General features: G+C 44.8%; 3 protein-coding genes across 3 annotated transcripts; all 3 read left to right on the top strand.

The window, feature by feature from the left end:
- The first annotated feature begins 18 nt into the window (after window positions 1-18).
- Window positions 19-4,349, top strand: LOC125509219 (probable acyl-activating enzyme 17, peroxisomal). The gene is made up of 14 exons (XM_048674133.1): window positions 19-440; window positions 522-651; window positions 753-1,003; window positions 1,113-1,317; window positions 1,441-1,481; window positions 1,564-1,689; window positions 1,808-1,881; window positions 2,061-2,281; window positions 2,621-2,715; window positions 2,828-3,044; window positions 3,268-3,393; window positions 3,471-3,569; window positions 3,653-3,862; window positions 3,999-4,349. The coding sequence occupies exons 1-14, from the start codon at window positions 178-180 to the stop codon at window positions 4,104-4,106; spliced, it is 2,166 nt and encodes a 721-aa protein (XP_048530090.1). The 5' UTR covers window positions 19-177; the 3' UTR covers window positions 4,107-4,349.
- Window positions 4,350-6,655: 2,306 nt separating this feature from the next.
- LOC125556054 lies at window positions 6,656-7,378 on the top strand. The gene has a single exon (XM_048718856.1). The coding sequence runs from the start codon at window positions 6,890-6,892 to the stop codon at window positions 7,127-7,129; it is 240 nt and encodes a 79-aa protein (XP_048574813.1). The 5' UTR covers window positions 6,656-6,889; the 3' UTR covers window positions 7,130-7,378.
- A 2,808-nt stretch (window positions 7,379-10,186) lies between these two features.
- On the top strand, window positions 10,187-12,979 carry LOC125509218 (protein CHAPERONE-LIKE PROTEIN OF POR1, chloroplastic). Its single transcript, XM_048674132.1, has 5 exons — window positions 10,187-10,379; window positions 10,477-10,619; window positions 11,575-11,957; window positions 12,319-12,395; window positions 12,469-12,979. Exons 1-5 carry the CDS (start codon window positions 10,327-10,329, stop codon window positions 12,617-12,619), a joined length of 807 nt encoding a protein of 268 aa, XP_048530089.1. The 5' UTR covers window positions 10,187-10,326; the 3' UTR covers window positions 12,620-12,979.
- Window positions 12,980-13,422: the final 443 nt, after the last annotated feature.

The following is a 13,422-nucleotide window of genomic DNA, read 5'->3' as shown; positions in this document are numbered from 1 at the left end:
AGCACACACCTCCGTGTCATCCCATCTCATCTCCCCTCGCCCCGTCCCCGTCGGTAGGTCGCTCGCCCGTTCGGTACACCCGCCCCGCCCCGCCACGCCACGCCCGCGATTTCCCTCCTCTCCACGCATCTAGCGGGAAGCACCAACCAGTAGCAGCAGCTCGAGCGCGCGCCAGGCATGGCCGCGGCGGCGCACAAGCCCCTGGCCGCGATCACCGCCGACGACCTCGCCGCGGCGGGGGCGCCGGAGCCCGCCGCGCTCCACTCGGCGGTCCGCGGCGCGCTCGGCGCCGCCAGCGGCCGCGGGCCCGCCGCGGTGTGGGGGGAGCTCTCGCGGGGCGTGCTTCGCCCGGGGGTGCCCTTCGCCGTCCACCGGATGCTCTACTACGGCTGCTACGCCGGGTCCCCGTCCACCACGCCGCCCGCCTGGACGCCCGACCCGTGAGAGCTCCCGCCTCCCCGATCGAATACCGTGCCGAGGCTCACTCGCTTGCTTGCTCTAACGTGCTGGGGTTTCTGCAGCGAGGAGGCGGCCCTGACCAATGTTGGCCGCGTCCTGGAGGCGCGCGGGAATGAAATCATCGGCGAAGCGTACAAGGATCCAATCACCAGCTTCCGGGACTTCCACAAGTACTCCAACGAGAATCCAGAGGTGACCAGAGATTTTACTTCTCCCCCATGATATCACTGTACCTGCTAAGCTTCCAGAAGTGGACTTACATCTTCAGTTTGGTTTTTGTGTTTCAAGTACAGGCATATTGGAAGATGGTCTTTGAGGAGATGGGCATCACATTCAGCGTGGAGCCATCTTGCATCTTGCGTGACAGTGATGCGAACCCCGGTGGCGAGTGGTTGCCAGGGGCTGTGCTGAATGCTGCTGCGAATTGCCTGACTGCTAAACCCGGAAGGACTTCCAGCGACGTTGCCATTGTGTGGAGGGATGAGGGGAAGGATTCCGAGCCCCTCAACTTTGTGACTGTGGAGGAATTGAGGACAAAAGTTTGGTAATGATATAGTACTGTTCTAAAGATGACTAGTTCTGATCATATAACTTTGCTTGCTTCATTGAAATCTAACTCCAGAAGTGCTTCTTCTCACTTCTGTCTAGAGTAGCCTCGTGGCAAATGCGCTCGATGCACTTAATCTGGCAAAGGGGTCTGCTATTGCAATTGACATGCCTATGAATGTGAATGCCGTTGTTATCTACCTCACGATTGTGTTAGCGGGATACATTGTTGTCTCGATTGCAGACAGCTTTGCTGCACCTGCAATATCGACGAGGCTAAAGATATCAGAGGCAAAAGCAATTTTCACCCAGGTATTTAGTTAATCTGTACATGCTGTGTAATCGTCTAATATTATGCCTACTTTCTGAAATGTGTTTGTGCTTCAATATACAAAGGCGATGTTCTGGCAATATTGATAGTCTTTTGCTTGCCAGGATTGCATCCTTCGTGATGACAAGGAGCTGCCATTGTATAGGTGCGTTATTCAAGTGCAGAGAGCATTGATCTTAAATTCACAATCAGAATTTATTTCTCATACATCAGTTTTTGTTCTACAGTAGAGTTGTGGAGGCCAAAGCCCCTATGGCTATCGTGATCCCTGCACGGGGATCCACACCGATAAAAGGACTCCGTACTGATGACCTTTCATGGGAAGATTTTCTTGGAAGGGCTGACCATACCAAGTATGATGTTACTTTCTCACTATACCTTTCCTATTCTAACTGGCCAGTGTTCATTCTGCTGAATGATGCCCCCACCCCCGTCTGTAACTAGATTGCGCTAATATGACCAAAATTGCAGGGCTGGTATTTATACCGCAGTCGAGCAACCTGCCTACCAGTTCAGTAATATCCTATTTTCATCAGGGACCACAGGTGACCTTTAATTTGATATGTAGTGATTTGTTTATCAGTCCTAGTATAAATTTTCTATGTACAACTACCGTCATGTCTATTATTTGCATTAACATGCAGCATTATATCCTCACCACCTATTAATGGATTATGAGTTGATTCAGTTTCTATTCAAACTTCTGACAGCTCCTCGTGTTCAGGTGAGCCAAAGGCGATTCCTTGGACGCATTTGACCCCTCTTAAGGCAGCTGCTGATGGATGGTGTCACATGGATATTCGTAAAGGTGATGTTGTTGCGTGGCCTACAAACCTTGGTTGGATGATGGGTCCATGGCTTGTCTATGCCTCGCTATTGAATGGAGCATCTATGGCGCTGTATAATGGCTCCCCGAATAGTTCAGGTTTTGCGAAGTTTGTACAGGTAAAGATAGTTACATACATAGTTGACGATTCAATTTCGCAGAGTGTTGAAAAGCCGTATGTGTATTTTATTATCTCAGTTATGTTCATTTGGGAACTCAGTACTAATATCTTAATACATTTGGGTGCTCAGTACACACAGTAACAGCTGTTTAACATTACTTATGCACTCATGCCTTATTAGGAAAATTCAGTCCTTCATGGAAGAGGATTGTTATGCATACGTAACTTCTTGTGTTTTCTGTTGCACTGGGCAATATTGATCTGCACCGTCTGTTGTTAATTAAAGTAATGATTTATATCCGTTCTGCTCCTTACTGTTTATTTTATTGACTTGTAGGATGCTAAGGTGACAATGCTCGGAGTGGTACCCAGCATTGTTCGTACATGGAAAAATACGGATGGTACTGCAGGATTTGATTGGTCAAACATCAGGTAATTTCTGGATTAGTTGACCCTCTATGCCTTTTTTTCTGTTGTAACTTGCATAAGGGAAATAGTATGCTGATGCCATCTAGTTTGTCACTGGCACCATTCATCTATGCAGATGCTTTAGCTCAACTGGGGAGGCATCAAGTGTGGATGATTATTTGTGGCTGATGGGAAGAGCTTGCTACAAACCAGTAATCGAGTACTGTGGTGGCACAGAAATTGGTGGTGGGTTTATTACTGGATCCCTGTTGCAACCTCAAGCACTGTCAGCATTCAGTACACCTGCCATGGGTTGTAACCTGTTTATTCTTGACAGCAATGGGAATCCCTTGGTAAGTGTCAGCATGGAATTCTTTGAAGCATTTTGGGTCCATTAAGAATTGATGATCACATTTTCCCTACCAATATACATAGCAACTCATACATCAGTTTCATGTTGCCACCAAATGCTACTTTCCTACCACTTGCACATTCTTTCATTATTTGCTTAGACTCTAGCCGTCCATTATTAACTTCTCTCGGCCTAATGTCAGTGTGTTTCTTCAAACTTTACAGCCACAGGATTCTGCTGGTATTGGAGAACTTGCGCTTGATCCAACATTATTTGGGTCATCAACGACACTGCTAAATGCTGATCATCATGAGGTGTACTTCAGTGGAATGCCAGAATGGAATGCGAAAGTATGTATCATGTGTCCTTGGCTGCTTGTATGATCCTCAAAGGTTGAGGCACTAACCGCGTGACTGTGCATGTGCAGGTCCTCCGGAGGCATGGCGATGAATTTGAACGTACCACAGAAGGATATTACAGGGCTCATGGGCGTGCAGATGATACAATGAACCTTGGTGGCATTAAGGTAACAATATTGTAACACACAACTCATCTGCCAAATCACAGCTTTAGTTGGTCCATCTACTGATTTTGTATCATCGGTTTCAGGTCAGTTCCATCGAGATTGAGAGGATCTGCAACAGGGTGAATGATGCCATTCTTGAAACGGCGGCTATTGGGGTTCCACCTGTAGGGGGCGGCCCCGAACAGTTGACCATAGCCGTCGTATTCAAAGATCAAAGTCCGCAAGCAGAAGATTTGAATCAACTGAAACTAATGTTCAACTCTGCTCTGAAGAAATTGAATCCTCTTTTCAAGGTGCTTCGATTGTTCTGCTGAACTGCTCATTGATAACTTACTTTAATAGGAATTTTTTGATATAATATCATGTTGTACTTTGCCTACAGTGAAATCACTTGCTACTCTGTTCCTTCCTGATCCCGTTTGTATGCAGGTTTCATCGGTGGTTGTGGTGCCATCGCTCCCTCGAACCGCCTCAAACAAGGTCATGAGGAGAGTCCTGCGCAAGGAGTTCACCCAGGCAAAGCACTCTAAAATCTAGTAGACGTTAGGAAGTGTATTCTGCGCCTATTAAAATTTCAGGGAATCGCACAGCAAACTGTGAATATATGTACGTGCCGGCTCATGTCTTCAGAAATTCAGGTGTATTATCACACACACATTTGTACAGCGAGGCTAATTCACATTGATCTGACATTGCAGATAAGGTACCAATAAAGCATGATTGCTATCATGTACTAGTACTGTTTTGTTTTCATAATAAAGAAATTATCATTCGGCGGAATTTAGCCTATCAGGGTTTGTTATATTATCTGGCCTTGCGCCTTTGGATATGGTGATCTCTTCTTCTTGGAGACATTATCTTGGAAGCGTAGGTGAGGTTGTGGGCGGTGATGATCCGCAGGGTGTGGACGGTGGTGGTGGATGGGCAACATGGTCCGAGTGGCGCATGTCTCCTTCCACTTGGCCAACAGCTCCCTCTCTTTGCGATGATGGTTCCAAGCCCTTGACGGTGGTGCTCTCAAGGTGAGCTAGGTACGACGAGGTGTTGTGCTCCCAGGCCCAATAGAAGAAGCAGGCCCTATGGCCATTCCAGTGCCTTCTTTTGGGGTCCTAGCGGCAGTTTCCATCCAGGCCCTAGAGTGAGCGTTTTCACTGGATGGCGTTGATGTACCTGACGGGTCCTGACGGTAGTTTTCATCTAGGGCCTAGGGTGAGCGTTTTCACCGCTCGAGGGTGCTGATGTAACTGGCTAGCGTTGTTGTACCTGACGCAGGTGATGGCGATGGCATGGCCTACCTTGACGGCTAGTCTCCCTGTCGAGATGGCCTCTCTCTCTCTTTGCTGCGAGGGTTTGATGATTCCAAGCAATGCTTCTCTTCTCTATTTTTGTCCGTTCGTTGTTATGTGTTGTTCCTCAGCACACTCATGTTGTTTTCATTTTTGTTGTTGTGCTATGTGGTGTGGTGTGGTGTTGTTCTTGTCTATCTGAGGGTGTCATTATTAGTTTAACACCGGGCCTCGGGCCTTGTATTTCTAAAAAAAGGCAAGACTTACTCCAACTCATTATCCGGTCTTGTTAAAACTTGGAAGGCCATTATGGTTCTGTTAGAGTAAATGCATAAGGTAAAAAAAACTCATCTTATATAAAAGAAAAATGGACAGTCATTATTATGAAATCAATGGTCTAAAATCCACCTAAATGACCCGATAAACGTGTACCTCCTTGAAATGGAAATGCGCAAAAAAAACTAATCATCCAAAATCCACCTACTCAATGATCAAAGAAAAGTCTCTAGTTTAAAATGTAGAAGTTTTGCCCTGATCCAGACTTCTCCCCGTGTATGTAAAAGACTTGCCTTGGGCTCCCTCCTATGAATACAACAAAGAAGCTATCTCAAGTTCTCGACGAGGGTGAAGCCATGTCAAAGATGACATCATTCTCGTGTCGCCATAGCTCCAAAAAAACATGCGTGAATATTGTGTGGAGATTCCGTCGCCGCCCTGGATTAGAAGATCTCATGCACTACCTTTCCAAGACCGAGGAGCCTCGGGCAGGTACTAATCTGCTTTCCGCATGGTGCTACACCATGCGTGCCAGGACACCTCCTATCATATGATGATCAGTGCTTTCATCATGCGGATCACAAAAGGTGCACATCGGTTGATGAGAAAGTCCAGATCGTGCCAGTCTATCAGAAGTTTAACATTTGTTCCGCGACACAAGCCACATGAAGAAGTGACAACCCAGTGACACACGAGAGTTGCATGTTGTCTCATACACCGGAGCGTCAACTGCAAATGAAAAATTCATGATGTGCCATTCTCGATGAGTAGACGCCATTCCTCCCCTCTTCCAATCGGGGACACCTTTTGACATGATGACTTAAGCATCATAAAGTCATGCATCGCGCGCCGATGCTCAAGTTTGGCCCAATGTTGGAGATCCAATAGCCGTCATTTAAGAACCTTGGCCATGATGTGCTTCATCTTGGTCCTAGAGGAGATGCACTGGAAGAGGTTAGGAAAATTTCTTGGACCATCCATCTCCAACGACGGCCACCATTGCCGCCCCTCTCCAAGGCTTGTAGAGATCCGGCGCTTGAGCCATAGCCCATAACCAAACCATGCAGTGCACAAAGACAAAGCCAGGTCAGGATGCATGCAAGGGGAATTATTTGGTAAATGTTGAGAGAGATAAATGTGCAATTAAAGACTACTTATGGAAAATTCTTAGTCCATCCATCCAATGTCAATCCAAAAAGTGCTCCGGTGCCCATCTCCAACGATGGACACCATTGCCGCCTCAAGCAACGACCTAGACTTGGCAGTAACCAACCATCCAGTGCACAAAGACAAAGCCAGGTCAGGATGCATGCATGCAAGGCGAATAATTTGGTAAAAGTTGAGAGAGATAAATGTGCAATTAATAAAGACTACTTATGGACACCTGTCACCGCGAGGGCGAGCCCCACAGGTGGGGACACTTGTCAGCCAGCCCAGCAGCGGCCTCCGGCCGGCTCCGGTGGCTTCCACGCGCTCCCTACCGGAAATGAACAGTGTTGGCCAACGTGACCCCCGGCGGAGGAGAGTAACGGCGCCCAGCGCAGCCCATGCACGCATCCATCCATCCATCCATCCATACGAGTCCCAACCCACCACCACCGCCGTCTCTTCCGCCCAAAGCAAACTGCTCCCCCGGTAATCAGCGAGCGCATTGAAACGGATATATACATCCTAACCTGAGCGCCGCTCTCCATCTATCCATCCATCCATACCATCGTCTTCCCCGTAGATTTCCCACGCAACTTGGAGGCGGCGGCGATGGGGAAGCTGGCGAGGCTCGTGGACGGCATCAAGAGGAGGCTGACCAGGAAGAAGCAGGGGGAGGACCAGGAGGCGGCGGCGGCGGCGTGCTACGACAAGGTGGGCAAGACGGAGAGCATGCGGGTGGAGATCAGGAGCCGCCGCGCGCAGGAGCTCATCGCCAAGAACCTCGCCGCCGCCGACTCCATCGGCCACGGCGGCGCCAAGAAGGCCAAGAAGCGCTTCTTCGCCTTCTGACCCACCGGAATCGGGACCTCCGTCTCTCGATCGATGTATCCTTGTGGCAAGCAAGATCGATCAATCCCCGGTCTTGTACTCTTGTCCCCCCGTGTGATGATTCATTAGTTGCTCGATTAGCTCCCTGCCTGCAGTTGATCATCATGTACTGCAAATATGACTATCTCCTCTAAGATTAAGATGTAATCCATGCATGTCTTGTTCTCTGAGCGCTGACATATACTCCGTATATCTGTATGTTGTTCGCCTTCATCTCTGAGATTTCATATACTGTATTTTGTTATTGGAAGATGAACAGTATTAAATGGTGCAGAAAGGTAAACAGGCTGCGCTACAAGAAAACGTACGGCTGTGCTGCGACTCATGGCGCAGCAACAGTGTTATGATGCGGAAATTGTCAATAATTGTTGCAGCAAAGTATGAGCTCTAGAACAACAAATTGAGGGTATATCCCGTTTGGACTGCAGGATTTCTGTTGAAACTTTAGGGACATACTCAATTCTTAATTAATTTTGCCCCAGGATTACCATGCCAAATTTTGGTCAAACTTTTTCTAGTCCATGAGTTGGCGAACGTTAACGCCTTGTTCGGCAATCCATCGACTCTCGGAATTAATGGAGCGAGGAAACTGCAGCTCCGCCCGCTTCGGGAGCGGAGTTGTGGAGCGGAGCGATTTCGAACAGGGTGTAATTATCAAGAAAAATGAACGAAAGTGGACAAACAGATTGGCATGCCAAAACATTGGCAACTATATCGAAACAAACACCGAAATTTTGGTCATGGACGATTCTTTTGGTAGGATGAGCTTTGTTCGCCTTCATTTCTAAGATTTCATATAGTTTTTTGTTATTGGAAGATGAACAGTATTAAATGGTGCAAAAAGGTAAACAGGCCGCGCTACAAATGAACGTACAGGCTATGCTGCAACTCACGGCGCAGCAACAGTGTTCTGATGCAGAAATTGACAATAATTGTTGCAGCAAAGTATGAGCTTTAAACAACAAATTGAGGGCCTATCCCGTTTGGATTGCAGGATTTCTGTAGAAACTTTGGGGATACTCGATTATTAAGGAAATTTACCCCAAGATTAGCCTACCCTATTTTCCTAGCCAGAAAATTGGTCAAACTTTTGCTAGCCCATGAGTTAGCCAAGATTAGCAAGTAAAATGAACTATGGGCATACGGGCATTGGCTTGAAAAAGCATCGGCAACTATATCGAAACTAACACCGACGGGCCTCTTTGATTCACACAATTCTAAAAATGCGGGAATATGAAAAATGCCATGCTCATCTCAACCATACAAGATTTTTGGTTGTTTGCATGCATAGTAGAAAAAACAAAAGGATTCTTTCAAAGAGGTTCGAGTGGATTCTAGAAATCCTATCGAGAGTAGTACAAAGAAATCCTTAGGAACAATTCCTATATGATTCAATCCTATGAATTAAACAACCAACAAAGGAGAAATTCCCAAGGATTCTAACCTTCTAAAATTCCTATGAAAATCCTTTTAATCAATGGAGCCCTGAAGTTTTGGTCATGGATTTTTTTGGGTAGGGTGAGCTTTAGGCACCATCTAGACATATCCAAAACTATAGTTATCAAAGTCCCATAGAATACACCTCTTGGACCTTAATCTCGTAGGAAGTCTAACATGAGCTCATACCTTGTTCTTTTTATTCAAGTCAAATGCACTTTTTTTTATCTCCGTTTACTCTCTCCTCATATCTCTAACTTATTTGTCTTCATTTGCTGTGAACCATCCACAAGGCACTGCTACAAAAAACTCATGGGTTTCAAAATCCTGTAGTACATCTCATCTCGTGATTTATTTTTCCACATATTTTCTATTTCCTGCAATTCAAAGACACTCTTAAATTAATCCTACACAAAATAAACTACCATGGAGAAATAAATACTGCCACAAAATCCAGCAACCTCACCCTGAGACATACAAGGGCAAGACATCCTTTCCTTCTCCTAGAGTTTGTATGTTTTTTAGAGGATGGCCAAACACACCATTGACCATCTCCCCTCTATTGTCACGATGTCTTTGTCGCCTCCACCCTATGGATTCAAGATTTCAAGAAACAAGCATTTTGAAGAAAAAGTGTGAGATGTCCAATGACATTTTGGGAGGACTTATTTCAGATTCACATGCCTAAGAGTCCATGTTTCTTTTGTGGATATCTGATTTGTAAAGGTTTTTTTTAAGTTGCACAAATTCAAAATCTATTCCAGCATCAATGAAAATTACTACTCTTACCTTAAAGAAACTAGCTGATTGCTCGTGCGTTTTCCAATGAGGGCATACATATTCTAATGACACAAATCGTGTCTGGCATACTCCCTCCGTCCGTTAAAGAGTGTACTTTTGACTTTAAAATTTGCTCACAAAAGAGTGTACTTCTAGCTTCCCAATGCACATTAAAGTAGAAAAAAATATTTCTCTCTCATCACAAGGTAATCAATACCAATGACAATTTACACATGGTCTTCTTAATTTCTACATGCACTTAGCTCATTGAGGGTTAGGTAATTAAAGAGGAAAAAGATAGTAGCTTGCACCTTTCCAATGTATTTTTTTTACTTAATATCATAATTTGTCCTAAAATTTCTAGATGTACACTCTTCACCGGACGAAGGGAGTATCCCTTACAACCACCATATTCTAATGCAACAAGTGACTTTATTTTATTTGATCGAGTAAATGCAAACAATTTGACTGGATTTGATTGCATTTGTCCGACGTATAGCTAGTATGATTTGATATATTTTTTATGAGTAGTATGATTTGCTTTGTTTGGATTGAGTTAATGCAATTATTTTACATCCACCAACAAAAGATTTGATTTGATTTGATTGAGTTAATGAGGGATGCTTCACGCCTTCACCAATGGATGTAGGACCACCAACAACTTCACCAATGGAATATCCTTAAAAACAACCCAAATCAACTTTTTTTTTTGAGAAAACCCAAATCAACTCAAAAATGGAAAAGGAAGTGAACAAAGCCCGGCCCACTAAAGTCCGTAGGCAGCAAAGCCAGCCTCACAGGCCCATCACCTGCCTGCCTACCCCCTCCCCTTCTCCGTCTCGTCTTTCTATCCAATCCCATCTCCTTCCCTCCTACGGCGGTCTGCTTCGCCCGCGACCACCTCGCCGCCGTATCCCTCTCAACCACCGCCGGCGTCGGAGATGCAGGCGACGGCCGCATCCTTCCTCGCCCGCCCCCTCCCGTGTCCCCGTCGGTGAGCACAGCCTTAAACCCCCTGACTCCTTGATCCAGGTCTCTTTCTTTTCTGGCGTTCTGACTAGGCCCTGTGCCTGTGATTCTGTTGGGTGCAGCATTGGCAGGAGCGCGTATGGGGCGGTGGCGGTGCGCGGAGGCGTCTCGCCGCTGCCGCCGCGGCTGCGGGCGGTACGGTGCTCTATGAGCCTCTCTATCGGCGCCGGTTCGAGCGACATCGGAGACAGCGGATTCAGCTACCGTAAGATAGCTATTCGAACCCTAGCTCCCATATGAATGCCTTCGCTGATTTATTTTCGGAGGATATAGGATTGGATGGTACTGTAGGTATCTGCACAGAAAAAAAGAGAGGATGCCATGGTACTGTAGGTGGCCTTTGCGTTGCTGGTGCACGAGGCAAGGAATAATATGTGTGGGCTGTGCACAATTGAGTTGTCTTTCTGTTGGTTAGTACCTGATAATGTTAATTGGTGGTGTCCTGCGCATAAGTTGCATTGTGATCGTGAGGAAGCTTGGAGTTGCAACAATGTGTGCAAAAGATGCAGATTTAGAGGAATGTTTATTGATTATTAGAAGCTTTTCACTACATAATTTAGAGAGGAGAGATTCATATGCATTATGGGGACAATTTAGAGTCATAAGGAAAGAGCATCAGTGACGAACACAGAATGCAGTTGCTGGTTCAGTACTATATCTTTGTTATCCTGTGGATCGATCAAACTAATGGACCATGTTTTTCTCGCAGTGTGCAGTTGGCTGAAATAGTAGTTAGTATTCTAGTTACAGAGAACTAAAATGATTTGTTTCTATTTCATTGTTGACTTGCTGCCGTATACAACTATACATAATTACATACTGTCAGCAACCACAGACTTGGGATTTATTACAATTTATGAAGCCCCGATAAACCTGTTTTATAATTATCATCAGTAACAAAACTAAATACAGTCTGCAGCTCTGCTCACAAGTAATATTTTCTTCTTGAATGTTGACATGAAAAGCAAATTTGTAGGTAGAAAATTTTCATTCGTTTAGCTGTTATAGCTTGTGTCGATTTGTATTTATCTGTTTCCACAGTTCTTCTTCTTGCAACTCTCAGTTGTTATTCTCATTGATAAGAATGCCCAGAGTCATATGCTCCATCCTTTGTGTTTATCTAAGGACCTTATGAGCAAAGTGTATGTGTATCTCTGCAGAGTATGCTCCGGTCTTCCGAAGATACCGTGAGCGGGATCCCTACAAGCTTCTTGGTGTTGACCGTGATGCATCTGAAGAAGAGATCAGAAGTGCAAAAGACTTCCTAGTTCAACAGTATGCTGGTCACGAAGCAAGTGAAGAAGCTATTGAAGGTGCTTATGAAAAGATAATAATGAAGAGCTACCAGCATAGGAAGAAAACGAAAATTAATCTGAAAACCAAGCTTTTAAAGCGAGTCGAGGAATCCCCGTCATGGGTAAAGGCATTTCTTGGATACTTTGAGGTGCCATCAATGGATATTATTTCCAAAAGATTATTCTTTTTTGCTTTCATCGCTGGGTGGAGCATAGCAACTTCTGCTGAGAATGGACCTGCATTCCAGGTATATGCTTTGATTATCCTGACCTTTGAAAGGTCTGTCTTTTCTTGTTTGGTGACATGTTTCAGTCCTGTGGTTGCCTGTGGAGATTAACCTAAAAAACATGACACATAACTTGTTGATTTCACAAGGACCAAGTTGAGTGCCATTAAGTTCTAACCAATCACCAGCTATAAACTCACAATCCACAATGCTTGCCCTGTGCGTCTGTCTACCCTTATTTCTGTATGACAGCTGAGAATTCAATAGCAATGGGAATGCAAGACCTGATAAGTCCTAGACTTGGATATTTACTTATTATAAGTTAGAAGAGCTTCCCAGCTTAGGGATCACTGTATTGACATGTAGTTTACCTTCTCTGCAGCTTGCAATATCACTCTTCTCGTGCATATACTTCCTTAATGACAAGATGAAGAACCTTCTGAGAGCATCAACTACTGGGTTAGCGAAATTTCTTAGCGAATGCCTTGACTTTTTATCCATAGCATGTTTGCTCACGCATGTGTTCTTCCAGGTTTGGAGTACTTGTTGGTGGCTGGATTGTTGGTTCTATGTTGGTCCCTCTTATCCCAACATTTATCATCCCACCTACATGGTCGCTTGAGCTTCTTACCTCCTTGGTTGCATATGTTTTCTTGTTTCTGGGGAGCACTTACCTCAAATGAAGCAACGACAATCTTGTAACCGTAAATTGTAGTATTGTTTGGAAAATTTTGGCAGTTACTGAAATCTCTACAATTGCATGTACTGGCAATGTTGTTGAATCCTTCGTCCTTTGTCTCAGCTCAGGATAGAGACAACCGGCGAAGCCAGGTGCTTTGTTTACACCAGTTGTCCACTCATTTGTTTAATTAATTGTCCATATAGGGGGCTGTTCTTCGCTTCGCTGGTCCAAGTGAATCGCTGTATGGATCACCTGCTGAAGCTTAGGCACAGGGTCATGTCAGATTGTTAACTCATACGGAATGTACTATTTACATATTGATATTGATGTGGAAATGATGTAGCGAAATTTTTGCGTCTTACGTAATGCTGTTGCAACTTGCAAGAAGCATCAAAGTCGCAAATGTTATGGCAAGAATATCCCCAAAATGTTCTGGGGATAAGCCTGCCGATGTTAGATTTCCTCCAGCATGGTTTCAAAACTGTTGGGTGCACTTTTTGGAATTTCAAAAACATTATTTTGATAATGTCACCACATAGACTCTAAACCTATTGATGATTAAGTTAAGTATTTGTATACCTGCTAAGATGAAAAATAAGATGAGCATCATATGTTATAATTCTAGATAGATACTTCCAAATGACTGAGCAAAACCGATCTGGACTTGTTGTGGCTGCTTTCTATATATCATCACATTTTTCTTATAAAAACAGAGTTGGTGATGATGGTGTACCTGTCATCCTGCAATATAGGCCATCTGATTTATATCCGACGGATAGAAAGGAAACTATGGTAATTTTGCAA

The sequence above is a fragment of the Triticum urartu genome, chromosome 5 (genome assembly GCF_003073215.2).
Source record: "Triticum urartu cultivar G1812 chromosome 5, Tu2.1, whole genome shotgun sequence".
In the NCBI taxonomy this organism is placed as follows: Eukaryota; Viridiplantae; Streptophyta; class Magnoliopsida; order Poales; family Poaceae; genus Triticum; species Triticum urartu.
The sequence above is the reverse complement of the archived record's forward strand: the minus strand, read 5'-3'. Positions and strand labels throughout refer to the sequence as shown.

Bases quoted from the DNA above. Each gene is read 5' to 3' on its own strand.
- LOC125509219 (XM_048674133.1), top strand. From the start codon at position 178: ATGGCCGCGGCGGCGCACAAGCCCCTGGCCGCGATCACCGCCGACGAC. The intron at 3,045-3,267 runs GTAAGTGTCAGC...CAAACTTTACAG, and splicing joins ACAGCAATGGGAATCCCTTG to CCACAGGATTCTGCTGGTAT. The intron at 3,570-3,652 runs GTAACAATATTG...CATCGGTTTCAG, and splicing joins TGAACCTTGGTGGCATTAAG to GTCAGTTCCATCGAGATTGA.
- LOC125556054 (XM_048718856.1), top strand. From the start codon at position 6,890: ATGGGGAAGCTGGCGAGGCTCGTGGACGGCATCAAGAGGAGGCTGACC.
- LOC125509218 (XM_048674132.1), top strand. From the start codon at position 10,327: ATGCAGGCGACGGCCGCATCCTTCCTCGCCCGCCCCCTCCCGTGTCCC. The intron at 10,380-10,476 runs GTGAGCACAGCC...TGTTGGGTGCAG, and splicing joins CCCCTCCCGTGTCCCCGTCG to CATTGGCAGGAGCGCGTATG. The intron at 12,396-12,468 runs GTTAGCGAAATT...GTGTTCTTCCAG, and splicing joins CTGAGAGCATCAACTACTGG to GTTTGGAGTACTTGTTGGTG.